Source organism: Theropithecus gelada, chromosome 2 (genome assembly GCF_003255815.1).
Source record: "Theropithecus gelada isolate Dixy chromosome 2, Tgel_1.0, whole genome shotgun sequence".
NCBI classification, from domain to species: Eukaryota; Metazoa; Chordata; class Mammalia; order Primates; family Cercopithecidae; genus Theropithecus; species Theropithecus gelada.
Window position 1 is genome coordinate 14,268,377 of NC_037669.1, and position 27,955 is coordinate 14,296,331.

Below are 27,955 nucleotides of genomic sequence, written 5' to 3' on the forward strand. Positions count from 1 at the left end.
AACGTGCAAAAATCACAAGCTTTCCTATACACCAATAACAGACAAACAGAGAGCCAAATCATGAGTGAACTCCCTTTCGCAATTGCTTCAAAGAGAATAAAATACCTAGGAATCCAACTTACAAGGGATGTGAAGAACCTCTTCAAGGAGAACTACAAACCCCTGCTCAACAAAGTAAAAGAGGACACAAACAAATGGAAGAATATTCCATGCTCATGGATAGCAAGAATCAATATTGTGAAAATGGCCATACTGCCCAAGGTAATTTATAGATTCAATGCCATCCCCATCAAGCTACCAATGATTTTCTTCAAAGAATTGGAAAAAACTACTTTAAAGTTCTTACGGAACCAGAACAGAGCCCATATAGCAAAGACAATCCTAAGCAAAAAGAACAAAGCTGGAAGCATCACGCTACCTGACTTCAAATTATACTACAAGGCTACAGTAACCAAAACAGTTTGTTACTGGTACCAAAACAGAGATATAGACCAATGGAACAGAAGAGATGTAATACCACACATCTACAACCATTTGATCTTTGACAAACCTGACAAAAACAAGAAACGGGGAAAGGATTCCCTATTTAATAAATGGTGCTGGGAAAACTGGCTAGCCATATGTAGAAAGCTGAAACTGGATCCCTTCCTTAACGCCTTATACAAAAATTGATTCAAGATGGATTAAAGACTTAAATATTAGACCTAAAACCATAAAAACCCTAGAACAAAACCTAGGCAATACCATTCAGGCCATAGGCATGAGCAAGGACTTCATGACCAAAACAGCAAAAGCAATGGCAACAAAAGCCAAAATTGACAAATGGGATCTAATTAAACTAAAGAGCTTCTGCGCAGCAAAAGAAACCACCATCAGAGTGAACAGGCAACCCACAGAATAGGAGAAAATTTTTACAATCTACCTATCTGACAAAGGGCTAATATCCAGAATCCACAAAGAACTTAAACAAATTTACAAGAAAAAAATCAAACAACCCCATCGAAAAGTGGGCAAAGGACATGAACAGACACTTCTCAAAAGAAGACATTTATGCAGCCAACAGACACATGAAAAAATTCTCATCGTCACTGGCCATCAGAGAAATGCAAATCAAAACCACAATGAGATACCATCTTACACCAGTTAGAATGGTGATCATTAAAAAGTCAGGAAACAACAGGTGATGGAGAGGATGTGGAGAAATAAGAATGCTTTTACACTGTTGGTGGGACTGTAAACTAGTTTAACCACTGTGAAGACAGTGTGGCGATTTCTCAAGGATCTAGAACTAGAAATACCATTTGACCCAGCTATCCCATTACTGCATATATACCGAAAGGATTACAAATCATGCTGCTATAAAGACACATGCACACGTATGTTTACTGTGGCACTATTCACAATAGCAAAGACTTGGAACTAACCCAAATGTCCATCAATGATAGACTAGATTAAGAAAATGTGGCACACATACACCATGGAATACTATGCAGCCATAAAAAAGGATGAGTTCATGTCCTTTGTAGGGACATGGATGAAGCTGGAAACCATCATTCTCAGCAAACTATCACAAGGACAGAAAACCAAACACTGCATGTTCTCACTCATAGGTGGGACTTGAACAATGAGAACACTTGGACACAGAGTGGGGAACATCACACACCGGGGCCTGTCGTGGGGTGGGGTGAAGGGGGAGGGATAGCATTAGGAGATATATTTAATGTAAATGGCGAGCTAATGGGTGCAGCACACCAACATAGCACATGTATACATATGTAAAAAAACTGCACATTGTATACATGTACCCTAGAACCTAAAGTATAATAATAATAATAAAACAGAGGGAAGGAAATAATTTAAAATAGTATTTTAAAAATATTTTTAAATCCCTAATCCATTAAAAGACATAAGGCTTCAAAATGTACTCATTTTTTGATCAAGGCAAATGGGGGGAAAATCTATAGTTAAGACATTTTAGGAAAATTTTAGAACTTCATAAATAGAGACAATATCCTAAAATCCTACAGAGGAAAAAAATAATGTTACTGTCAAACTCAGATGGCGTGGAGAAAAGAGGATGAATAAAATTAATTACCTTTCACAACTGGGGCAGGTCAACAGTAAAGTTACTAAAAGAAAAAAAAAGAAAAGCAAAACATGGAAAGAGAACCCTATTTGAAATTAATAATGTTCTGATTCTAATTAAAGCCTAGCTATTTAGTATCCTATATAGCTTCAGGTAGAACTTCTATAATGTTCACATTTCTTTTAGTTAAAATAGTTACACCAACCAAAACCTGATAAAGATAGTACAGAAAAGAAAATACATAAACTGATCTGACAGGAATATAATGGCCAAATTCTAAGTAAATTATTGGCTACTTTAATATAATGGATCCCCAAAATCCCACAACCTGAGCAAGTAGATGTTATTCTAGAAATGTACGAATGATTAGGTGTTACAGAATGAGTACAACATCAAATTAACTGCCTAAAATCAATTGAAAAAAAAAACAAAAAACAAAAACAGAAAACATTTCTGATATAAGAAAAATTAATAATAAAACTTGGGCAGGGGTAGTGGCTTATGCCTATAATCCCAGCACTTTGGGAGGCCAAGACGGGCAGACCATCTGAGGTCAGGAATTCGGGACCAGCTTGGCCAACATGGTGAAACCCCATACAAAAATCAGCTGGGCGTGGTGGTGCGCGCCTGTAGTCCCAGCTACTCAGGACGCTAAGGCAGGAGAATGGCTTGAACCTGGGAGGTGGTGGTAGCAGTGAGCCAAGATCACGCCACTGTACTCCAGACTTTTCTTTTTTTTCCAAAAAAAAAAAAAGAAAAATTAATAATAAAAGTCAAAGCCTTAGGAATCTACAAAGTGTAAGAATCTTTTTTAACATGACAAAGAGTACATACCAGATACCAACTACAAAAACATTAGCCAATTAAACACTATTGATATACTCATTAAATTTGAGATCAAGACAAAGATACATGAAATCATTATTATCATTTATCACTGTTCCAAATTTTAGTTAAATAATAATTGATGAAAAGAAGCAAAGTAACAATATTCTATAGGACACATGTTATAACATGAATGAGACTTGAAAATATTATGCAAAAAGGAATAAGCTAGACACCAAAAGATAAGTATGGTATGATTTCATATACATGAGGTACTTGGAGTAGTCAAATTCATAGAGACAGAAAATAGAATGGTGGTTGTCTGGGGATGCAGGAATAGGGGAAAAGGGAGGTATATTTTAAAGGTTATGAAATTTCAGTTTGGCAAGATGTAAAGTATGGTAGATAGTTGGCAGTCATGGCTGCACAACGAGGTGAATGTACTTAACGCCACTGATCTGTACACTTAAAAATGGTTTTTTGGTTTTTTTTTTTTGAGACGGAGTCTGGCTCTGTCGCCCAGGCTGGAGTGCAGTGGCCGGATCTCAGCTCACTGCAAGCTCCGCCTCTCAGGTTTATGCCATTCTCCTACCTCAGCCTCCCGAGTAGCTGGGACTACAGGCACCCGCCACCTCGCCCGGCTAGTTTTTTGTGTTTTTTAGTAGAGACGGGGTTTCACCGTGTTAGCCAGGATGGTCTCGATCTCCTGACCTAGTGATCCGCCCGTCTCGGCCTCCCAAAGTGCTGGGATTACAGGCTTGAGCCACCGTGCCCGGCCTTAAAAATGGTTTTAATGATAAATTTTATGTTATGCATATTTTAACAAAATAAAATAAATATTGTATAGGCAAAGACAAATTAGCATATGCAGGTGAATGATTATCTACCAATGAAATCCAATAGAACCCTCTGAAAATTCATTAGCACTAACAAGAGTATTAAAAAACATCTAGACTGAGATTTTTTCTATTTTATTTATTTATTTATTTATTTATTTTTTAAGGTGGAGTCTCTGTCACTCAGGCTGGAGTGCAGTGGCGCTATCGTGGCTCACTGCAAACTCCGCCTCCCCTCCTGCCTCAGTCTCCAGAGTAGCTGGGATTACAGGCACCTGCCACCACGCCGAGCTAATTTTTTTGTATTTTTAGTAGAGACGGGGTTTCACCATGTTGGCCAGGCTGGTCTCAAACTCCTGACCTCAGGTGATGCACCTGCCTCGGCCTCCCAAAGTGCTGGGATTACAGGCATGAGCCACTGCGCCTGGACTAGACTGAGATTTAAAAAAAAAAAAAAAAAAAAATCAATAGGTTTCCTATACACCACCAAAAATCAGAAAACCTACACCGTGTGTGGTGGGGAGATATAATTGAATAAGAATTATTCAATACAAAGGAATAAGTAAGTCATGGGCAAGAATGATATAGCAAAAAAACATAAGATGTTACTGGAAGGTATAAAAAAGTCTTATGTCTCACGATCCTGAATAGGGAAGTCCAGTACTTTCAGGATGTAATGCCCAAATTAATCTGTAATGCTGATGTAATTTCACTCAAAATCATGAATTGTTGTTGAAGAATTTTAAAAGCTGTTTACAAAGACCATTTAGAATGATAAACAAAGAATAATGTTTAGAAACAGAATATAAATGAAAATAACTTTTAAGTCTAAAGATCATATTTTCGTTCTCTAATTTTTGTTTTCCATGGCAGCCTATTTTTGTTTTATGGGTGCCAGATCCTCTCACATTTATTTTATTTAGTATATTAGTTACAAGTTTTTGAAAGCTATCTTGTGTGACTTCAATTACCTCTATTTCCTTTGAGGTTATTTGTTCTATATATTTCTCTTATTCATTTCTTTCAAGCTCCTGATTTTATGCAAGTATCTAGTAGCAAGAATCTGGCTGTTAGTTACATTTTTCGGATATCAAAACTGTGCCAGAGAAATAAAAACATTGCAAGCATGGCACAGTAACCGAATAACAGATCCATGGAATATGTGTTTATCAGGCTCCAGGATTCTCATGGACCAGTGTCTCTAAATTGCTCTGGAGAAAGAGGCACTCACTAAGCAGGAGATTCCTAGAATACATCACTGCTGTCCTTAAAGTCTCAGTCAGTGCCAGGACCAAGAATCATTCTCATCAACATTTAAGCGAAGCAGACAACAACACTAGGCAGTGCCACACCACAACGAGGACCTTCACATATTGCAGCCAGACCCGAAACCTGGCCGGTTAGGTTAGCTAAATGGGTTCATGTCTGTCATTTTTATGACCTCTCAATCAATGTAACCTATTTTCACAAAATTGAGATGTTGTACCCCACTTATCACATTTGGCAAGGTTTTACTACATTTATATGTTATTGAGGTGGGAGAGACATTCCTTCATACCACACTAAAGTCAAAATTGAAAAGAAAAATACAAAAACAGATGTGGCTCATAAATAGCAAAAATGTCTGCATCCAAAAACACAATCTGTACTAGTAAAAATCAACGTGCAAAGTAGGAAAAAACATGCCACTTCTATGAAAGAAATTTAATGCTTTTAATATATATAGAAAATTTACAAATCCACAAGAAATGAAAAGCTCTACTAGAAAAAAAATAAACTAAAAACATAATTAGGCATTTCATAAAAGGAGGAAAAAAAAGACTAATAAGGACATTTAAGAAGTTGAAAGAAACATAAGTGTTACTCTGGGCATGATGGTTCATGCCTGCAGTCCCAGCTACTCAAGAGGCTGAGGTAGGAGGATTGCCTAAGCCTGGGAGGCTGAGGCTGCAGTAAGCTAAGATCATGCCACTGCATTCCAGCCTTGGCAACAGACTGATACCCTGTCTCTCTCTTTCTCTTTCTCTCTCTCTCTCTCTTTCTCGCTCTGTTTCTCTGTCTCTTTCTCTCTCTCTCTCCCCCCTCCTCCCCCCCCACCCCACAGACACACACACATACACACAAATGTTATCAGAATTTTTTCAAGCCTCACAAGACAGTGGATACACACAAGGGTACATTAACATTTATGACTGAATTTCATGATCTTCTTACCCTCACTTTATGATCCAGAGATTCCAGTATTTGCCAAGTTTTTTAAAGCATTTTGGGCAAGTCTCACATCAAACTAATACATCCACTCCATCCACTCCCTCTCCCTCCCTAAAAAAGTCTTTATGATGGTTGCATTAACAAAGATTTAAAATGAAGTTAATGTCCAACTTTGGCAAAGATGAGAGGAATAAGACACCCTTAAAATCTACTTTTAAAAGCAGATTCCCAGGAGGAAATGTAACAATATGTATCCCAAACTTTCAAAATAGGCACACTATATGGACTTTCAGCTAACAACTCTATTTCTAGAAAATTAAGAAATAAACGTGTATATATAAAGAAATATACATGAATGTATGTATAAAGAAATATATATGAATGTATGTATAAGGAAATATATATGAATGTGTTCATTACAATATAATTGATATAAGCAAAACATTGGAGATAATCTAAAAGTCCAAAATATAGTTTTGGTTAAATATATTATAATAAGCACACATAAAGGAAAATTATATATCTATTTCAAAGGGTGATATAGATTTCAACTTACTGATATAAAAAAAATCATCATAGTTTTATGATATGAAACATTAAGTTACAAAAATTGTATAGAGCACAGTTCCATGTATTTTCATTTCTAAGAATGTGTATCTGTGGACAAAAGCTTCGAAGAATATAGAACAAAATGTTACATTGGTCTCTGGTCAGTGGTACTACAGATGCATTTTTTATTGCATATCTATATTTTCAAATTAGATTGCATTAAACAGGGATTTCTTGAATAGTTTTAAAATATTAGGGACTCACTGGCTTACAGCTAGTAGTGTAAGCCAGGGAAATATATCCGATGAGACATAAAGACCCAAATTCCAAGGTTAATAATGGATTGTATGTTTCAAAACAACTAAAAGAGGACTTAATATGTTCTCAACACAAAGAAATGATAAATATTTGAAGTGATGGATATGCTAATTTGCACAATTAGATCATTTCACAATGTATAAAAATATCAAAACACTACAGTGTACCCTATAATCATGGTTGTCCTTTAGTATCCTTGGGGGATTGGCTCCAAAACCCCAGCAGATATAAAAATCTAAGGATGCTCAAATTTCGTTCTCACATTGCTGTGAAGAAATACCTGAGTCTGGACAATTTATGTTAAAAAGAGGCTTAATTGACTCACAGTTCTGCCGGAGGCTGAGGCAGGTGGATCACCTGAGGTCAGGAGTTGGAAACCAGCCCGACAACATGGTGAAACCCTATCTCTAAAAAGATATAGAAATTAGCTGGGCGCAGTGGTGCGCGCCTGTAGTCCCAGCTACTGAGGAGGTTGAGGCAGGAGAATCACTTGAACCTGGGAAGCGGAGGTTGCAGTGAGCCAAGATCGTGCCACTGTACTCCAGCCTGGGTGACAGAGTGACACTCCATCTCAAAAAATCATAACAATAAAATAAAATAAAGTATTGAATTATTACCCAACCCCCCTAAATTATTATTATTTTTACTTACATGTTTTTATAAGATATATGTAAAATAAAACCTAATAAAACAGGAATATTTAGGTAAAAAGAATTTGTGTCATCTAATAGAACAAGGGTCAAGACTTCTATTCCATCACAAAGGTTTTTTTCTTTTAAATTAATGCAATGTTAATCTCAATCAAAGCTTAACAATGTAAAGATAATTTAGGTCTTGCTAATGTCAAACATCATCCTGCCCTTTTTGATTCACCGAATAATGATATGAAATCCAATCCAACATTTGATAAAATTCTAACATCTGTCAAGACCTCTGTATTCCTTCATTCTTGTGGATAGTCACTGTTGGTTTTATAGATTAGCTTTCACTAACCTCTTCCTCACTTGCATCTTATGAGCCTCTTTTCTTTGTACTTGGTATGGTTTGACTCTGCATCCCCACCCAAATCTTATCTTTAATTGAACTCCTATAATTGCCACATGTCGTGGGAGGCAATTGGTGGGAGAAAATTGAATCACGGGGGCAGTTTCTCCCATACTGTTCTCGTGGTGGTCAGTAAGTCTCATGAAATCTGATGGTTTTCTCAGGGGTTTCTGCTTTTGCGTCTTCCTCATTCTCTCTTTGCCTGCTGCCGTTCATGTAAGACGGGACTTGCTCCTCCTTGCTTTCCACTGTGATTGTGAGGCTTCCCCAGCCATGTGGAACTGTAAGTCCAATTATACCTCTTTCTTTTGTAAATTGCGCAGTCTTGGGTATGTCTTTATTAGCAGCATGAAAACAGACTAATAGAGTACTTAATCAATTTAGATGTGAAAACCGACACTTTTTGAAAAAACATTGGAGGCAGAGGAATTAGGGGTTCAGTTGTTTATATTTAAGCAACTTTTGTAATTTAAAGTTGAAACTTAGAAATGCCACTTCTAGCTGGGTGCAGTGTCTCACATCTGTAATCTCAGCACTTTGGGAGGCTGAGGTAGAAGGATCTGTTGAGCTCAGGAGTTCAAGACCAGCCTAGGCAACATGACCAAAATTAGCCGGGCATGGTGGCTCATGTCACAACTATTCAGGAGCTGAGGCAGGAGGATTGCTTGAGCCCAGGAGGTTGAGGCTGCAATGAGCCGTGATCACACCACTGCACTCCAGCCTAGGGGACAGAGCAAGACTCTTTCTCAAAATAACAACAATCCAAAAAAAGGAATTTTAAAATAATGAAAGAAAGAAAAAAGAAATGCCCATTCCTAAAAGTCTTTTTCCACCTCACATCTAGTAATTTCTCACTGGAGAACTTCTGCACAGGCTGCATTCTCTTGCCATGGTGCTCAGCTTTCTTTCTCTCTTCTCTGACATTTCCTCTTCTCTTGCCCTAATTACCACCTCTGGACATTCTGCAAAAATTTGTTCATTTCTCTATCTTCTCAATCTCCTTAAAAACTAGACTGTCTCAAACTTTAAATGTGCATAGAAATTATCTGAAAGTCTTGTTAAAATGCATATTCTGGATGAGAATCTAGGGTAGTGCCAGGTATATTTCATTTTCAGTAAGTCCCTGGGTAAAGCTGATGCTGATGTTCCATGGACCACATTGGAGTAGCAGAGTTATAGACCATGTTTTTAGGACTTCACTTTCCAAAACTCAAGCTTCATATTCCATGTGCTTCATTGAGTTGTAACTATTTGAACTAGAAGTAGAAGTGCGTCTGTCACTTTTAAGCTAAGGCAGTTAAAAACAAGTACACCACCTCCATTGCTCCTTTTTTTTTTTCAGGAACATTGGATGGCATGTATTCCAGATGGAAGAGATTTATGCAAACCACACTGAACTTTATATGATTAAGAAATAAACTCTTATTTTGCCAAGTCATCAAGATTTAGAAATTTGAAAATCAATTTGGAGATTTGAGGATGAATGTGCTATCACTTCATAGACTATCTTATCTTAACCAATATAAGGGCATGAAACATTTAAACTAATACCTGTAACAGACGTTATTCAATAATGTGCTAATTTGTTTCTTTGTTAATAGTAAAAATCAGAGGGTTATAATCAAAGCAAAAACACATAGATAAAATAGAGTTGTTAAGGTTTATTCCTTGAATAAAATAACCAATAAAACAAAAGAGTAAAAAAAAAAAGCAAAGATGGTTTTTAAAGTTTTAGAGACTAGTTATTGAGAAAAAAAAAAAAAAAACACTTTTCTAAATTACCCTTTACTATAAATGGAAAAATTAAGATCCTACAAAGCTTTATCATAGTTTAATTCATGATTCTGAAAAAGGGAAACAAAATCATAAAGTATGTTAAAACTCGAGTAGTCTTTGGATAGATCACCTGCGATGATTGGGAGGATGATAAAGAGGAATTGTCTTTCAAACAGAAGGACCAGCATGTGAAAAGGCCATAGGGGAGAGCGGACAGAGAATGATCCATTTTGAGAGAAGAAGCAGGGAAAGGTCACTTGTAGGAAGAGATAAGGCTGGAATCCCCTAGATTTTGAGCTTTGTATGCCAAATTCAGATTTCAGAAACAGACATAGGAGACAAAAAGCAGCAGCTGATGCTTTTAAAATTGATTTTATAGAAGCAAATCGCCATGTTATGGTGAGGGCCACATGATGGCAATGGCGAGAGAGAGGCTTCAGGAGCTTAGGGCCTCAATCCTATATTTGCAAGGAAGTGAATTCTCCCAACAATCAGGGAGTCTGGAAGTGGACTTCAAGCTTCAAATGAGATCTCAACCATGACCGACCCACTGATTTTAGCCTTGCGAGATTCTAAGCAACTTAACTGGATTTGTGCCTGGACTTCTGACCAATGCAACTGTGAGGTAATAAATTGTGTTTTCCTAAGCTGTTAAATTTGTGGTAATGTGTTACAAAGCAATAGAAAATGAATACACAAAGAGAGAGCATAATTTTCCATCAGGCTGAATGTGGTAATATTGCTGCTTTCATTCCATTTGCTAGCTAGGGCTGCCAGCTTCAGTTCTAACAGTTGGCTTGGTTGGCTAATGCCATCCCAGACCAATCTTGGCACACACTAAATAACATTGAAAAGCCAGACATTCCTTGGCATAATGTAACAGAAAGAATTCACAAAGACTAGGAGACAGAAATTCTGGTTGGAATTTTTTATGCCACGCCTACCTATTATCTCTCCTCAATCATCCCCCCTTTCGCCCAGTATAGAAGAGAAGACTGTATTTTCACTGATCCTGTGAAAAACAGCCTATTGGAGAACCCACTGGAATTTTTAATAAGCATTTTACTGGCAGTTCTCCCTAGATCAAACATGCTGGTGGGAGGGACAGAAATGGAAGTGAGCCCCCAGATTTCAAGTGGAATGGGAAGAAACAGGGGTGGCTGAGCTTAGGTAACAGCTGTTACTCACTTAAACAAAAACTGGGGTGTGTGTAGTGATCATATCTTGGAGAAAGGATTAACAAGCAGAGATCTCATGAGATTAAGACGAATAGACAACCCACCGATTTCTTCACTGTTTCATGCACAAACTCCCTATATTAGCAAATAGAGGCTGTACTTCAATCACAATACAAATAAATCACCGCCTCTCCTTAATCACTCATTTTGAGTTACCTGACTGATCCAGAATCTCTTGAGTGAAGGAGAGGAGAGAGACCCTTGAAGAAGTATCCTTCTGTTACAGTTTCATACTATAAGCTTTTCTCCTAGTTTCTCCAAACTAAAATAAGGTATCTTACCTGAATAACTACACTGACGAGAAATATCCCAAAAACCTTTAGTGATTATTAGATAGTGGCCTTTGAGGAAGCAAAATGTCTAAGACCTAAGGTATGCTGATTGACACATGCTGGTTGGAACTGAGGCTTATGCAAGTCAGCTGATAAGCAGAATTCTGTCCTAAAACCATGTAACTATAGGCCCAATCAGATTCAAACCCAAGGCTTTCATTCTTTCCCCAGGACTGACAGCAGTGGACTATTTTCAGCAAGAGGTTGGTCATGTTGGAACATTACTGCAGAAGTGAGAGAAGTTGTTATGTACCTGAGTTTCCATCACTAAGGTAGAAGAATAAATTTTGGTAAATATCTTATTTTTGAGACATATTCCATTTTAAGGTTTTCTACCATGATCTATTTAGCATAGGAGTTGAAAGGCTGCCAAATGCAGATGGGAACCATAATAAGAGAATGCTCTCCAGCTAGTTCAAAGTTCAATTCAAGTGCTCTGTCACTTGGCCTAGCCAATGATCCATCAGATCCAATTGTGCTCAAATTTTCTATCAAAGAGCAGGGTTCTCTTCAGAAGCTGCAGCAAGTTTCAGAAGAGAAATTTCAGTAGAGATCCCCATGATTTGTGAGCAAGTCTCATTTTCTTCCACAAGTAATTTGTTTTCTTCGACAAGTAATTTCTTTCTTTTGAGAAACTGCTCTTGGGTTTGTTGTTGTTGTTGTTGTTGTTTGTTTGTTTTTTGGGACTTAAGTGGAGTCTGAAAATCTGACCATAGGACACCTGGTGACCATGAGATTTGAACAGCTCATCATAAGCTGGATGCTATCTTTTCCATTGAGCTATGTAGTTGTGATAGCATAAACCATGCTAAAGTGGTATAAATAGGATGAGACTGAAGGCATAACTTAGTTGCCTACAGGGGTTGGTTACTCTCGATTTCCTCCTCACCCTCAAACCCCCCTCATTGGTCTCATAAGAAGAGATCTATGACCAACTGGTGAAAATCTCTGGCTTACAAATGTGTTAATCTGTCTGCCTCACTACAAAGGAATACTTGAGGGTGGATATTTTATAAAGAAAAGGAGTTTAATAGGATCATGGCTCTGCAGGCTGTACAAGAAGCATGGTGCCAGCATCTACTCCTGGTGAGGGCCTCAGGAAGCTTCCAATCATGGTAGAAGACAAAAGGGGAGCTGGTGGATCACATGGCCAGAATGGGAGCAAGAGAGAGAAGGGGAGGTCCCAGACTTCTAAACAACCAGATCTGATGTGAACCTCTATGAATCTCATGTGAGAAGTCACTCATCACCAAGGGGCTGGTGCTAAGTCATTCATAAGGGACCCACCCTCATGACCCAAACACCTCCCACCAGGCACCACCTCTTACTATGGAAGCCCCTCCCCGCCCCTCCCCTCCTCTCCCCTACCCTCCCCTCCCCTTTCCTTCCCTTTCCTTTTCTTTCTTTTCTGTTGCAGGAAGTCAGGGACTCCAAATGGAGGGACCTGCTGGAGCCACGGCAGAGGAACATAAATTGTGAAGATTTCATGTTAATATGGACATTTATCCATTCCCAAATTAATAATTTTATAATTTCTTATGTCTGTCTTACTTTAATCTCTTATTCCTGTTATCTTCGTAAGCTGAGGATGTACATCACCTCAGGGCCACTATGATAATTGGGTTAACTGTACAAATTGATTGTAAAACATGTGTGTTTGAACAATATGAAACCTGTGCACCTTGAAAAAGAGCAGAATAACAGTGATTTTAGGGAACAAGGGAAGACAACCATAAGGTCTGACTGCCTGTGGGGCTGGGCAAAAAGAGCCATATTTTTCTTCTTGCAGAGAGCCTATAAACGGATGTACAAGTAGGAGAGATATCAAATTCTTTTCCTAGCAAGGAATATTAATATTAAGACCCTGGGAAAGGAATTCATTCCTGCGGGGAGGTCTATAAACGGCCGCTCTGGGAATGTCTGTCCTATGCAGTTGAGATAAGGACTGAGATACGCCCTGGTCTCCTGTGGTACCCTCAGGCTTACTAGGGTGGGGAAAAAACTCTGCCCTGGTAAATTTGAGGTCAGACCAGTTCTCTGCTCTCAAACCCTGTTTTCTGTTGTTTAAGATGTTTTCAAGGCAATATGGGCACTGCTGAACATAGACCCTTATGAGTAATTCTGCTTTTGCCCTTTGCCTTGTGATTTTTGCTTTTGCCCTTTGTCTTGTGATCTTTGTTTTCCTTTTTGCCCTTTGGAGCATGTGATCTTTGTGACCTACTCCCTGTTCTTACACCCACTCCCCTTTTGAAATCCTTAACAAAACCTGCTGGTTTTGAGGGTCAGGTGGGCATCACGGTCCTATTGATATGTGATGTCACCCCTGGTGGCCCAGCTGTAAAATTCCTCTCTTTATACTCTTTCTCTTTATTTCTCAGCTGGCCGACACTTACAGAAAATAGAAAGAACCTACATTGAAATATTGGGGGCAGGTTCCCCTGATACTTTTCTTTTCTTTTTTATTTATTGTTTTTTATAGAGTCTTGTTCCGTCACCAAGGCTGGAGTGCAGTGGCATGATCTCAACTCACTGCAGCCTCCACCTCCCAGGTCCCAGCGATTCTTCTGCCTCAGCCTCCTGAGTAGCTGGAATTACAGGTGTACACCACCATGTCCAGTTAATTTTTGTGTTCTTAGTAAAGACAGGGTTTCATCATGTTGGCCAGGCTGATCCCAAACTGCCGGCCTGTAGTGATCCACCCACCTCGGCCTCCCAAAGTGCTAAAGTGCTGGGATTACAGGCATGAGCCACTGTGCCTGGCCAGAGGTCACTTTTCAACATGAGATATGGAGGGGACAAAACATCCTAACCATATGAACAGATGCTTCTCTGTGGTATACCAACATGAGCCAGATGTAGACCTAACCATATCAACAGATGCTTCTCTGTGGTATACCAATATGAGCCAGATGTAGACCTCCTATAAAGCTACAGCCAAAAACTAACAAACTAACCTCTCTCAGGGGCGGTCCTGAGAGGCACTGGAGAAGCAAAACCCTCACTATGGGCAGACATATAAGTGGAATTTCTCATTGTTCACGTTGCCTACAATGAGAAATTGCCTGAGATGGTTGCAAATGGTCTTTCCAGAGGTTCAGTGACTTGTAAAGAGGTAGATCACAGGCTTAGGGATGAAGTTCAAGCAAGAATTGTCCCAGAGATGAGAATGTTTGTGTTCCAGATGAACATTCACAAGACAGCCCCACACCAGAGAAGTTCTCAATAATAATGAGGGCAGAATGACCTACTTAATGACCGTCAGTTTTGTTTCCTCTCAAGTCTATCTGGTGCAAGGATCACAGACTAAAAATTCTAACTGTCCAGTAGGCAGCATAATTTGGAAGGAAGATAATTTGATTAAAGACAATGGGAGATGCTCAGCATTGTGGCAAACTGAAGAGGTCACATTCTATCTAAAGAAGGCAGCTCACCACACCTGTAATCGCAGCATTTGGGGAGGCCAAGGCAGGCGGATCACAATGTCAGGAGTTCAAGACCAGCCTGGCCAACATGGTGGAACCCCATCTCTACTAAAAATGCAAAAATTAGTTGGGCGTGGTGGCACAGCCTGTAGTCCCAGCCACTCGGGAGGTTGAGGTAGGGTGATAGAGTGAGACTCTGTTTCAACAAAAAAAGAGAAGAAGGCAGCTCACAATCAGCTTGAGCTGAATCTTACCATGTTGGGATGTGGGCCAGTGTTGTCAGATGTTCCTTTGTTTTTCAAGAGAAGCCATAAAACCAGATTTTGACATGAAGTGTTCCAATTTTTGATATGTATGAGGGCCAAACACAGAAGTTTATAGGCCACATATGGCCTTCGGGATGCCCTCAGTCTAATGTTTATCCAATGTTTATTTAAAAAGGCAGTCACAGTGGCAAGGATGGAGGATACACATTGGCCACACTGGATCTGCCACATGAACTTTCCTTCACTAGGGCCCACCCAGACTCTCGCTATCAAAGTAAAAACACCAAGTTTGTCTCCAGGATTACTATTCCTTGAGCTGCTGAAAGTTGAACGTATTACAAAGTTCAATCAGATATCTGGTGGATTGTTGATTAAGAAGGGCTCTTCCATCATGGAGGAGCAGCATAGGTAGACACACTTTTTGGGATTTTATTTTTCTGTCAGCACAACTATTGGTAGACTTATTCAATGCTTTATGCTAAGCCACATGACACTACATCTAAGGAATTAACACCACAATTAAGAAAACAAATCAGTGGAATGACTGTAGTTTTCCTTGGCCTTACTGTATATCCTAATATCTGGAAGGAGCTAACCTTATGGAATGATGAACTGACCAATTATTGAGGGCTCACTCACTGTAAGACACAACTATCTTTGTTGTTGTAAGACAACACTATCTTTCAAAATATAGTTTTTAAAAATGTGGTATGTTCTCTGTACCAGCAATCATTAAAATATAGTGCTATCTGGGCATAGTGGCTCATGCCTGTAATCCCAGCACTTTGGAAAGCTGAGGCCAGAGGATCCCTTGAGTCCAGGAGTTCAAGATCAGCCTGGGAAACATAGCAATATCTCATCTCTATTAAAAATCAAAAAGAACATTAGCTGGTAATGGCATGCATCTATAGTCCCAGCTATTTGGGCGGCTGAGGTGGGAGGATCACTTGAATCCGGGAGGTCAAGGCTACAATGAGACATGATTGCACTACTGCACTCCTCCAGCCCATGCAACAGAATGAGGCCCTGTCTCAAACAAACAAACAAAAAAAAACAAAACAAAACAAAAAAAAGATTGTAGGTTGGTCCAATAGTACTGAGTTATCAGAGCTTCTTAATATTAGTATCAGTAACCCCCAACTGGCAAATTTGACTGTCTTAAAATAAAATAAAATACAGCGCTATTTTACTAAAGCCGAAATACACAGATCAGGAATAAAAAGAAAAAGGAAAGAAGTACTTGTCATGGTATGATGTTTAATGACTGTTATGGGCTGACCCCAAAAGATGCTGAAGTCCTAATCCCCTCGTACCTGTAAATATGACTTAATTGTGAAATAGGGTCTTTGCAGATGATCAAATTAAGATGAGGTCATTAGGGTAGGCCTTAATCCAGTGAGGCTTGTGCCCTTATAAAAAGGGGAAATGTGGGCACAGAGACAGACATGTAAGGAGGGAAAACGATGTGAAGATACAGGAATAATGCCACCCAAGAGCCAAGGAACATCTGAGGTTACCAGGAGCTAGCAGAAAGCATGAAACATATTCTCCTCTCACCGCCCTCAGAAAAAACCAACCTTCCTGATACCTTGATTTTGGACTTCTAGACTTCAAAATCCTGAGACCACAACTTTCTGTTGTTTAAACCACCCACTTTGTGGTATTTTATTATGGCAGTCCTAGGGGACGAATACAGTTACCTAATCTCAAATTTTTTACATTCTGTCCTCACAACTGCATTCTGCTCACCTAGAAATTTGGAAACCAAGAATGGCCTCCAAGGAATACATTCACTAGGGAACCTAACATATTTTCCACTGAATTACAAGCTAAGACTGCTGTGTTGCCATTTGAAGCTCTTTACCTGCTGGGGAAAAACAAAAAACCAAAAAAACAAACAAACAAAAAAAAACAATAATAAGAGGATTATGTTAGAAGGAAGACAATAATCCAGGCAAAATAGTGTTGTTGCCAGACACTAATCAGGGTTAGGTGTGAAACCCCTCCAGGATGACTACTGTCCACAGGTGATATAGGAAAAGAAACAATGGATGGACCATCCACAGGTAGGGACAATAAGGGCTCAGATTCTTCCTGATTATGCTATGGTTCATCTTATTGAGCAAACACAAACACGAGGCCCTTGCATCCTGAGGGCAAGAGAGCTACGAAATGGATAGGGAAACAGTCATAAATACCAGCTCATGCTTGCAACCAACGGGAAACAGGCAAGCCCTAAATCCATTACCTGCATTCCCTTGCCTACATTTCTGTTTTTTTGCTTTTGTTTTCTTTATTTCTTTTTCTTTTTTCTTTTTTTTTTTTTTTTGCATATAAGATGTATTGGTACACTATAATGTATCATTTTACCCATAAATCTTAGCACAGAAATACAGGAATCATGGTCATCACTTGATGATACCTAGGAAATGGGAGCCTCAAGCCTTCCTCTCTGGATGTGGTGCCTGGAACCAATCGAGGAAAGGGTTCTTTCTCTGTGCAGTAGTCATTTGCATTATATTAGATAAATATTTTGAAATGGTGTGTATGGAAAGAAGGGCAAGTGTATATGTTAGACAGCCAATAATTAGAATATGTAGACTTTTCTTATTTCTGTGTCCTTCCCAGCATCCATTCTTTTGTAAAGGGAACTGTTCTTCCGTCACTCTATGCAATTCTAGTGAGCTGTCAATCACAGGACTCCAGTGCCAGGCTAAGCCAAAATGATCAGGGTCTCCTAGGAATTTGAACTGTTCACAGAGACACACAGGACTGGAAGACAGAATTGAGTCATTTGATTGGCAGCTCCTAAAGTACTGTCACATGAGTTCCCACTGTATAGGTCACCTAAATGTTCACATTCCTGGCTTCTGTAGGCCTAGTTGTTCAGCTAGCCATTCAGTAGCCTTCCAATAAATTATTCAACTGCTCCTTCCTTCCTTCCTCTCTTTTTTCTTTTCCTTTTTTCTTTCCTTTAGTTAGCAAGAGTTCATTACTGTTGCTTATAGGCAAAGAATACTGTATTATCAGGCATAATATTTTGAAGGTTTAAGTATGTATATAGATCCCTCAAGCTGCAAAGATATAAACTTGGTGAACAGAAAAGGCCTATTGTTTCTTAGCATCGAATTAATAGTAGGAGAATATGGCATAGGGTTTGTTGTTGTATTGCTGTACATTAGAAATTGTTTCTAACTCTTCCAGCACAAACTCCAACTATAATCTAACCTTGATAAAATCTCTCCATCAGCGCAACATTTTGGACTTTTTAGTGAAGATAATTTAAGAAAAGACAAGGCTTCGTACATAGTAAACGGAATAGTTAGAGAAGGAAAGAAAAGGGTACAAAAGAGGAGGAAAATATGAGTCAGTAGTGTCTAGAGTAGCCTGCACTCACCCAGGGTGGCAGTCTAGATAAGGCCAAAGGGACATCCTCTTTCTCCTATTTCCCCTCACCACATGCCTTAAGTGGGAAATGATTAAAATATGTAGACAGTATCTATTTTATTTTCATTATTTTTGGAGACAGGATCTCGCTCTATCACCCAGGCTGGAGCGCAGTGGCATAATCATGCTCACTGCAACCTCAACCTCCTGGGCTGAAGTGACCCTCCCACCTTAGACCCCTGAGGAGCTGGGCCTACAAGTGTGTACCAACACATCCGGCTAATTTTTTTTTTTTAATGTCTTTTGTAGAGACAGGGTCTCATTATGTTGCTCAGGCTGGTCTTGAACTCCTGGCTTCATGCGATCCTTCCTCCTCAGTCTCCCAAAGTGCTGGGATTACAGGCGTGAGCACCCATGACTGGGTGACAGTATATACGTTAAATAGAGAGATTCTCATCCCTCTCTCTGATACATATATGTATGTATATATATTATATGTATTCTGGAAAATTAGTTAATATCTCTGAACAATTTCTTTTTTTATTTTTAAACAAATAAGTTGAATTAGATTATTTCTAATAACTCTTCCTAAAATAAAACTATGATTTGTAAATGTTTTTCTTTAAATCACAACTATAAGCCAGCCATGGTGGTGCATACCTATAGTCCCAGATACTCAGGAGGCTGATTGGAGGATTGCTTGAGGTCAGGAGTTCAAAGCTGTAGTACCTGTGAATAGTCACTGCACTCCAGTCTGGGCAAGATAGCGAGACTTTTTTTAATCACAAAAATATTTTTTTTAATGGGCCATAGCTTTCTATGGCCTAAACAATGAATTATAGGCTGGGTGTGGTGGCTCACACCTGTAATCCCAGCACTTTGGGAGGCCAAGGCAGCAGGATCACTGGAGGTCAGGAGTTGAAGATCATCACTGGAGGTCAGGAGTTCAAGACCATCACTGGAGGTCAGGAGTTCAAGACCAGCTTGGCCAACATGGTGAAACCCTGTCTCTACAAAAAATACAAAAATTCGCTGGGTGTGGTGGTACATGCCTATAATACCAGCTACTTGGGAGGCTGAGGTGGGAGGATGCCTGTAATACCAGCTACCCAGGACGTGGAGGTTGCAGTGAGCTGGGATCATACCACTGCACTCCTGCACTCCAGCCTGGGCAACAGGGTGAGACTCCATCTCTAAATAAATAAATAAATAATTCTAAGTAAGGGACTACACAATGAATTACAAATAAAATATTTATAACTCTAATTATATCTCAAATTTAAAATCATTTAGAGGCTGGGCACGGTGACTCTCACCTGTAATCTCAGCACTTTGGCCATCCAAAGTAGGCAGGCCGCTTGAACTCAGGAGTTCAAGACCAGGCTAGGCAACATGGCAAAACACCAACTCTACCAAAAAAAAAATACAGACACACACACAAATTAGCTGGGCATGGTGCCAGATGCCTGTTGTTCCAGCTACTCAGGAGGCTGAGCTGGGAGGATCCCATGAGCCCGGGAGGGGGAGGTTGCAGTGAGCTGTGATCATGCCACTGCACTCCAGACTTAGTGACAGAGCCAGACCGTCTCAAAAAACAAGTAAATAAGTAAAAATAAAGTAAAATTAAATCATATGGACTAAAAACATCACATCTATATCTAAATTTCCTCATTAGTAAACCACAGATGACTTTTAATCCAATTAAGCAATCAAAAACTTTTTAACTGAAGGCATTATGGGGCCAATTATTCTTTATGTGATATACTTGAAGAATTAATTTGTCTGCTCTATCAGTGTTTATATATAACAAGTGTAATTCTCCATATGTTTCTATATAATACACACACACAAACCCATATAATTTTTACCTCTGCCTAGATTCAGTCAAAATGTAACAATCTCTACAAAAAGAAAAGGCCTAGCAAATTTCTATGAGTTACAAGGAGTTAAGTGTGGCAAGCTACTTTGCCTTTCTCCTCTCCAAAACACTAGCTAGGAAGCAAATATTTAATTGTCCTAATGAACTATATAGGTAATAAGCACCTGGAGTTACAAATTGGCTTAATGATAGGGGTTTGAATGCTGAAGTTTTGCAGTTGTAGCTCTTTAGTGTAAGTTCAAAAAATAATGTTTTAGTCCCAAGTTAGATTTTTAAAGTACTGCATTCATCCTGATGACTAATAGAAACTAGTGGAATGTTAGCAAATTGATATATAATTCTCTAGAAATTTCCATCTTCGAAAAGTTTACTCTGGGGCTCTAGGCTCCTAAAAGTTATTTGTAATTTAGAGTTCTCACTCCCGTTCCAATCCCTAAAAATAAAACATAAAACAAGAAGGCATTTTTGGCCAGGCGTGGTGGCTCACGCCTGTAATCCCAGGATTTTGGGAGGCCGAGGCGGGTGGATCACCTGAGGTCAGGAGTTTGAGACCAGCCTGGCCAACATGGTGAAACCCCGTCTCTAGTAAAAATACAAAAAAAAAAAAAAAAAAAAAATTAGCTGGGTGTTGAGGCAGGCACCTGTAATCCCAGCTGCTCTGGAGGCTGAGGCATGAGTATCATTTGAACCCGGAGGCGGAGGTTGCAGTGAGTGGAGATGGAGTCACACTGCACTCCAGCCTGGGCAGCAGAGCAGTCTCTCTCAAACAAACAAAAAGGCATTTGTATTCAACAAACACGCTTACAACTTTAGAAAACAAATTAACTGACCACTAAAATGTACTAATTGCCTTGCTATTCCTTATATATTTTTCAGAGAAAACTTAATATCCTGTCTTGAACGCGGGCATAAGGACGTAAAGAACCTGAAACACAAAGATAAAGAATTCATGCCACCACCTCAGATCAGTGGCACACAGTGTTAAAAAATCCTCAGTACAAACGATCTGAGAAATAGAATACAGTATTTAACAGTCCTTTTGATTTCAGGGTTAGAAAGTGACATATACCTACTGCTATATAAACCCTCAGTCATCCTAAAACAGGTCGTTAATATGAGACAAGCAAACCAAGCTCAAAGTCCAGAAATTGCAAAAGGGAGGTAGGTTTCAGGAGACCGGTGCAGGTTGGGGGCAGGCGCCTGGACAAAGGGAAAACACAGTGTGTTACCTTTTCTTCCCTACTCATATACTAGAATCTGCTCATCCTGACTGGGAACTTCAGCTTTGAAGGGAAACGGGCAGGTGTTCTCATCCCTCCATTGATACTTAGTGTCATCTAGGTTCTTACATCTGTACTGTAGGCAATACATTCTCGCAACTGTGCAGATAGTGATCCTGCCCCACCATTACACTGTTTGCTCTATCCACGGCTGTTTCATGCGCTGGGTGTCTGTCGGTACTTACTGGAAACTTTCTAGGAGGCTGCAGTTCTAGAGAAGAAAATCCTACTAACCAGGGCACGTAGTTCAGTCGACAATGCTAGGGAAGGGAGAAGAGACGCTATTGATTACTCACAGTTTGCCTCTGAGACGGGAAGCACTAGGAGGAGACACGCCAGCAGCGCCCCGCAGCGCCCACCCAGGACCCTCATTTCGAAGCGCGCGGAGGCGCGGGCGGGGACAGTGGCGCGTCGCGGCGGGGACCGGAGCGCTGGGCGCCGCGGAGCTGCGAGCTTGTGCGCCTCGGTCTGAGCAGTGCTGCGCGGCGGCGCCTGCGACCCAGCGAGCCTCGGCGGAACAGCCGGGGGCGGAGGGGACCGCCCGCTCCCAGCCCCCAGCCCGAGAGGGGAAGTGATAACAAGGACATTTCCAGGAAGCTTTTCGGAGCTGGGGGATGGGCTGTAGTGTTGGAGGCCTAGTAAACACTGCCGAGACATCCTTCCTCACCAGCCCCCTAGTTGCTGCTTTTCGTTCCTTTCCTCCACAGTGTGAAGTTTCCGAAGGGGAAGGGGTGGGGAACGCAGTTCTCTGACTGGTCAAGAGAACTTCCAGGGTTCAAGAGGACAGGATCCCTAGGTTCAAAAGGAGGAATAGTGAGACACTGACTTGTCCCTGAAAATATTAACCAAAACCTGGAACTCAATGAGGACTTTAGGAAGAACTATGGTGATAGTAAAAGTAAATGGGGTCATTTTGATCATATGTTTTTTTGGTCTTGTATGCCATACAGGAATACAAAAATTATAAAGAATATGAAGAAAAGAAGGGAATATTAGAATAATCTGCCTTAAAAAAAAATCTTGCTCCTCTAAAGACTTCAGTTGAAGGTGAATATCTATACATCTACCTATTTATTAATTTAAATTTTTTTTTTTTTTTTTTGAGACAGAGTCTCACTCTGTCGCCCAGGATGCAGTGCAGTGGCGCAATTTCGGCTCACTGCAACCTCCACCTCCCGGGTTCAAGTCATTCTCCTGTCTCAGCCTCCTGAGTAACTGGGATTACAGGCAACCGCCACCATGCCTGGCTAGTTTTTTTGTATTTTTAGTAGAGACAGAGTTTCACCATGTTGGCCAGGCTGGTTCTGAACTCCTGACCACAAGGGATCCACCTGCCTCGGCCTCCCAAAGTGCTGGGATTACAGGCGTGAACCACCGCACCTGGCCTTATTTATTTATTTATGTGAGACAGGGTCTCACTGGGTTGCCCAGACTGGAGTGCAGTGGTGTAATCATAGCTCACTGCAGCCTCAAACTTCTGGGCGCAAACAATCCTCCTGCCTCAGTCTCCTGAGTACCTAGGACTACAGTCACACACCACTCTGCCAGGCTAATTTTTAATTTTTTTTTTTTTTTGGTAGAGATGGTATCTTGCTGTGTTGCCCAGGCTGGTCTGGAACTCCTGACTTCAAGTAGTCCTCTTGCCTTGGCCTCCCAGAGCTTTGTGATTACAGGGGTGAGCCACTTCTCCAGGCCTGAATATCTTTTTAACACCACAAATTTCATCACACTGCCAGTAATAATTATCAGCACTGAAAATTATGTGTCCTGCATTATAATGTCAAACTTTGTAAAACCATCTGGAATCTATTAATATACAATTTGATAATATGTCTTTGGATAAAATTCTGGGTTTTTAATTAATCTCAGAAGTGAACTTTGTGAAAGTGATATCTGGCTTTAGCTCAGTATGAATTGACACTTGGTAATCTCATTTAGCCAAACTTTGGTTTTGATACAGACCTTAATATACAATTAAAAGTTGTCCAAAATTTAACTTTTAATCTAATCTCATTCATAATCTTAATCCCATCATTTTATCCAGTTTTACAGTTCTCCATATCATCTTCTACCAACATAGTGTCTAATTTACTTATTATTTATATTTATTATCCACTTCATCTGTCTTCACCAATAGAATGTAAGATTCATTAGGGCAGGAATTTTTAAAGGTTCTGTTCACAACTATATTATTAGTGCTTAGAACAGCGACTGGTACGTAAACATTTCATTCAGTTTAATTCAACAATGTGTGCCTGGGAATATTTATGCCAAAATGTCAACAATTATCCTGAAATGACAATGTTAACTAGAATCATAGCAGCATAACTCTTTTCATCATTCAGAATAAACCAGATTACACACTAAAAAGCCAGAAAATTAGTGTTTTAGATAACAAGTGTTTATTTCTTGCTCATTGGAAGTCTACTACAAGTCTGCATGACTTTCCAGGTAACTATCTTCCATGTGTTAACTCAGCAATTCATACTGCTTTGATTTTACAGTCTCTCAAAGTCAACATAGTCTTCTACAATTACCATTGCAAGAAAAGAGAGAACATTGAGAATTGTGCCCCAGTTCTTACATAGTTTTACCAAGAAGTGACATACCACTTACATTTCATTAGACAAAGCAAGGCATGAGGTATGCCTGACTTGAAGAGGGTGGGAATAACTGTTATTTCATGTGCCTGTAAGGAAAGAGAACTAGACATGGTGAGCAGCACTTATGGCTACAAAACCACTTAAGATATTCAAAAACTAAGAGTCAGCTTTGCTAAGGGACTGCATGTTGGCACTAGGAATGCTCGGTAACGTTATCACTAGCAGAACTGGGGAAGGCAAGAAGTAGAGCAGGTGCTTTAATAGTATTGTTTCATTATGACATGGCTGAGAAAAATAAAATGAATTACTGGCCCTGGCGACTGTGTGTATGGAGTATGCATGTGTGTATGGAGTATCCATGCATGTGTGTATGGAGTATGCATGTGTGTACCCACGTCTGCATGGGTTTTCTCCAGGTACTCCAGCTTCCTCCCACATCCGAAAGATGTGCATGTTAGGTGAATTGGTGTGTATAACCTGTCCCAGTCTGAGTGTGGGCGTGTATGAGAGCACCCTGTGATAGAATGGTGTCCTGTCGAGGGCTAGTCCTCACCTTTTACCCTGAGATGCCACCTATGTCCCTGAACTGGAATAAGTGGACAAATAATTATCTTAGTTGTCATTAATCTTTCTTAAATGTATGTATAGCTCATATTTATTTCAACGTTTACTATTTCTAGGGTTTTCATCTTTATTTTGAAGTTTGGTGATGTTTTTGTGACCAGAAATGTACCATAGGAACTTAATTCTGGTTTATATCAATTTGTCTATGGTAAAATTGGTTTTATTATATGTTATTTTGTTTAAAATGGTAGTTTCTAAGAAACTCTGGATGAAGATAAATGAGAATTTACTGCAAAACTGGTGTTGAGTATATATTTGTAAAAAACAATACTGAGTATGGTTCCAAAAATGCTCAAGAAACATACACATCGCAAGACCCTTCAGTCACAGAAGTAATAATCAATTTCCACAAGAGAACATGTTTTAAAAAAGAAAAGCAGAGGAAAAAGGTCCTATCTTAGAGGTTACATACAGAAAGCCAGAGGAGGAATGGCCAGGGAGCTCAGAAGAGAACCAGGGGTAGTGCTCACTTCGGCAGCACATGTACTACAATTGGAACAATACAGAGAAGATTAGCATGGCCCCTGCGCAAGGATGAGATGCAAATTCATGAAGCGGTCCATACTAAATTTAAAAAATGAAGAAGAGAACTAGGGTAGGGCAGTGCAGTGCATAACTGTGAAAGACCAAGACAGGAAACAGTTTTAGAAAAGTTAACTATATTGTATGTATTAAATAATAGAAAAGAGAGCTGATTTGGTAATTAGGAAGATATAAGTTATATCAAAAAATATGTTTTCAGTAGTTAGATGGGACAGAAGCCCAATCATAGTAAATGGATCAAAGAGTGAATACAAACAATATAACTGTAGGGTTTGCAAGACACTAGTTTAAGAAAGTGAGTCATGAAAGTAGAGTCAGCAGAAACAGTCCTAAATTGGCTTGGAGTTAAGGGAGCATTGCAGTCTCATCCTGTCCTGCTCTCCTATCTCCCACCATGGATATTTGGAGGTAGGAGGAAACATACCATAAGTGTTTATGGGACAGGTGACACCAACTTTAAAATCTGCTATCTATTACTTATCGGAAATTACACTTGAGCTTCATTTCTCTCATTTCATCATCTTAGCAACCTGGCAAAGTAGGTATTTTAATTTCCATGTTATAGATAGGGTTGTTGGAGCTCAGAAAAAGATATCCTAAAATAAAGGCCTTGGAAGCAAAGTTTCCGTCTCTAACCTTCTGTTCCCCATCTCTGGCACCTCACTCTCCCCCTAAGCAAGCCATGGAAACTATAATTCCTCTTTCTCCAGGTGCAGTTACAGAAAGCACAACCCCCTTTCCCCAAAGCCAGCCATAAACCCCAAAATATTACTCTAACCTTCTTCCTTTCTGTGAAAGACCTGCCCATAAATAAATTCTTTGACCTGCATTGTTTGATAGTACGTCTTAAGACTCCCATTCTAGAAAGCATCCTAACCCAGACCCTGAAAGAAGCAATGCTGAACAGTTAGGTCGAGAGGAATCTGAACAGACAGGACTTGCTGAGTTTCTTCACATAGTCTCTTCTTATTAGGGCATATCCTTTTTGACCAATAAGAGTTCTACATGGCTTTTCATTCTTCATTGAACCCAAGTGTAAAAATGGGTAGTTTTCCCCATATCTTTGCATCTCCATTTGCAAGGCTCCCATGTCACATAAAACTTGGATTAAATAAATTTGTTATGCTTTTCTCTTGCTATTCTATCTTTTTGTTATATGAGTGTTGGCTGTGACTATTAAGATGAGAAGAAAAGGTATCACCCCCTTTGTTCCCCATAAGGCACAATATTTTGGAGATAGCAAGTTGTATGAGATGTATATAAATTTGAATTAAAATTACATGAGGCTGGGTGCCATGGCTCATGCCTGTAATCCCAGCACTTTGAGGCAGGTGGATCATTTGAGGCCAGGAGTTCGAGACCAGCCTGGGCAACATGATGAAACCCCATTTCTACAAAAAATACAAAAATCAGCTGGGCGTGATGGCACACGTATGTAGTCCCAGCTACTTGGGAGGCTGAGGCAGGAGGATCACTTGACCCCAGGAGGCAGAGGTTGCAGTGAATGGAGATCCTGCCACTGCACCCCTGCCTGGGTGACAGAAGGAGACTCTGTCTCAAAAACAGAACAAAACAAAACAAAGTTACATGAGTTAGTAAAGGACAGAGAGTAATTTAAAACCTATATCTATCTTAGTTTCAAATCATTATATTCCCCATGAATACACTGGGATTCTCAGTGCCTTCTATCCTTTTATCAGGATTTGATAATATTTATTTAAGTAGAAAATGGACACACAGATCCCTACATATTGTGCATAATTTTTTTTCCCTACAGAAATTTCCTTGTCATTTCTTATTCTCTAAAGAATATAGAAGAAATGCAAATATTACATACCTCTTTAAAAAATAAACCATTACAAAATAGTCAAGAGATAACAATCTTCATCTTGCAGAAATCAAATAGTCAGCGATTTATGTACCTAAAAATCCCGAAACCTACATCAAATGGTTATTTATTTATTTATTTATTTATTTATTTATTGTTGAGATGGAGTCTCGCTCTGTTGCCCAGGCTGGAGTGCAGTGGCGAGATCTCATCTCACTGCAACCTCCGCCTCCCGGGTTCAAGCGATTCCCCTGCTTCAGCCTCCCGCGTAGTGGGACTACAGGCGCGGCCACCACACCCGGCTAATTTTTCTTTCTTTCTTTTTTTTTTTTTGTATTTTTAGTAGAGACGGAGTTTCATCGTGTTAGCCAGGATGGTCTGGATCGCCAGGTCTCGTAATCCGCCCGCCTCGGCCTCCCAAGGTGCTGGGATTACAGGAGTGAGCCACCGCGCTGGCCCCAAATGGTTATCTTTGAGAGGTCCTGTGAGATCTCATTTTCTTCATCTTGTTTCTTTTTAGTATTTTTCACATTTTCTACAACAAATGCATTTTTCTTTTGTAATCACAGTCCCCCCTACAACAAATATCATACAATTCCATTTCACATATGTAACGGTGATAAATATTTCAGAGATTAAGGCTTCACTCTTATCTGACCTATTGAGAAAATTTAGCAAGCGAATTTCCCCCTTGTCTTTAACTTATAAGAATTGCCCCAGTGTGTTGTTCCTGTAGTTATGCTGCCTAAGTCGCCCAGAATCCTGGAGGGTTCCCATCCCTGCGCAAAAACAAACAAACAAACAAAAAATAAAAAAAAGAGAAAAAGAAAAAGAAAGAAAGAAAAGAAAGAAAAAGAGAAAACCCATGCACAAGACCTGAGATCTCTGAATCTCAGTTGGGGACACTG

At 39.7% G+C, this 27,955-nt stretch overlaps 1 protein-coding gene and 1 non-coding gene across 4 annotated transcripts in view; one reads left to right on the top strand and one right to left on the bottom strand.

Moving 5' to 3' along the window:
* Positions 1-22,171, bottom strand: part of PROS1 (protein S) — a 100,732-nt gene extending 78,561 nt beyond the window's left edge. Inside the window, exon 1 of one of the 3 annotated variants that reach the window (XM_025377156.1) lies at positions 21,746-22,171. In XM_025377156.1, coding sequence (XP_025232941.1) covers positions 21,746-22,106 — 361 coding nt within the window. In that variant the 5' untranslated portion in view covers positions 22,107-22,171. Of the gene's footprint in view, positions 1-7,818; positions 8,063-21,745 lie in introns of those variants that run through there. The other 2 variants (XM_025377157.1, XM_025377158.1) reach the window with 2 other exon arrangements.
* A 2,967-nt stretch (positions 22,172-25,138) lies between these two features.
* On the top strand, positions 25,139-25,245 carry LOC112619807. Its single transcript, XR_003118310.1, has one exon. It is a non-coding gene; the product is annotated as a U6 spliceosomal RNA (small nuclear RNA).
* The last annotated feature ends 2,710 nt before the right edge of the window (positions 25,246-27,955 follow it).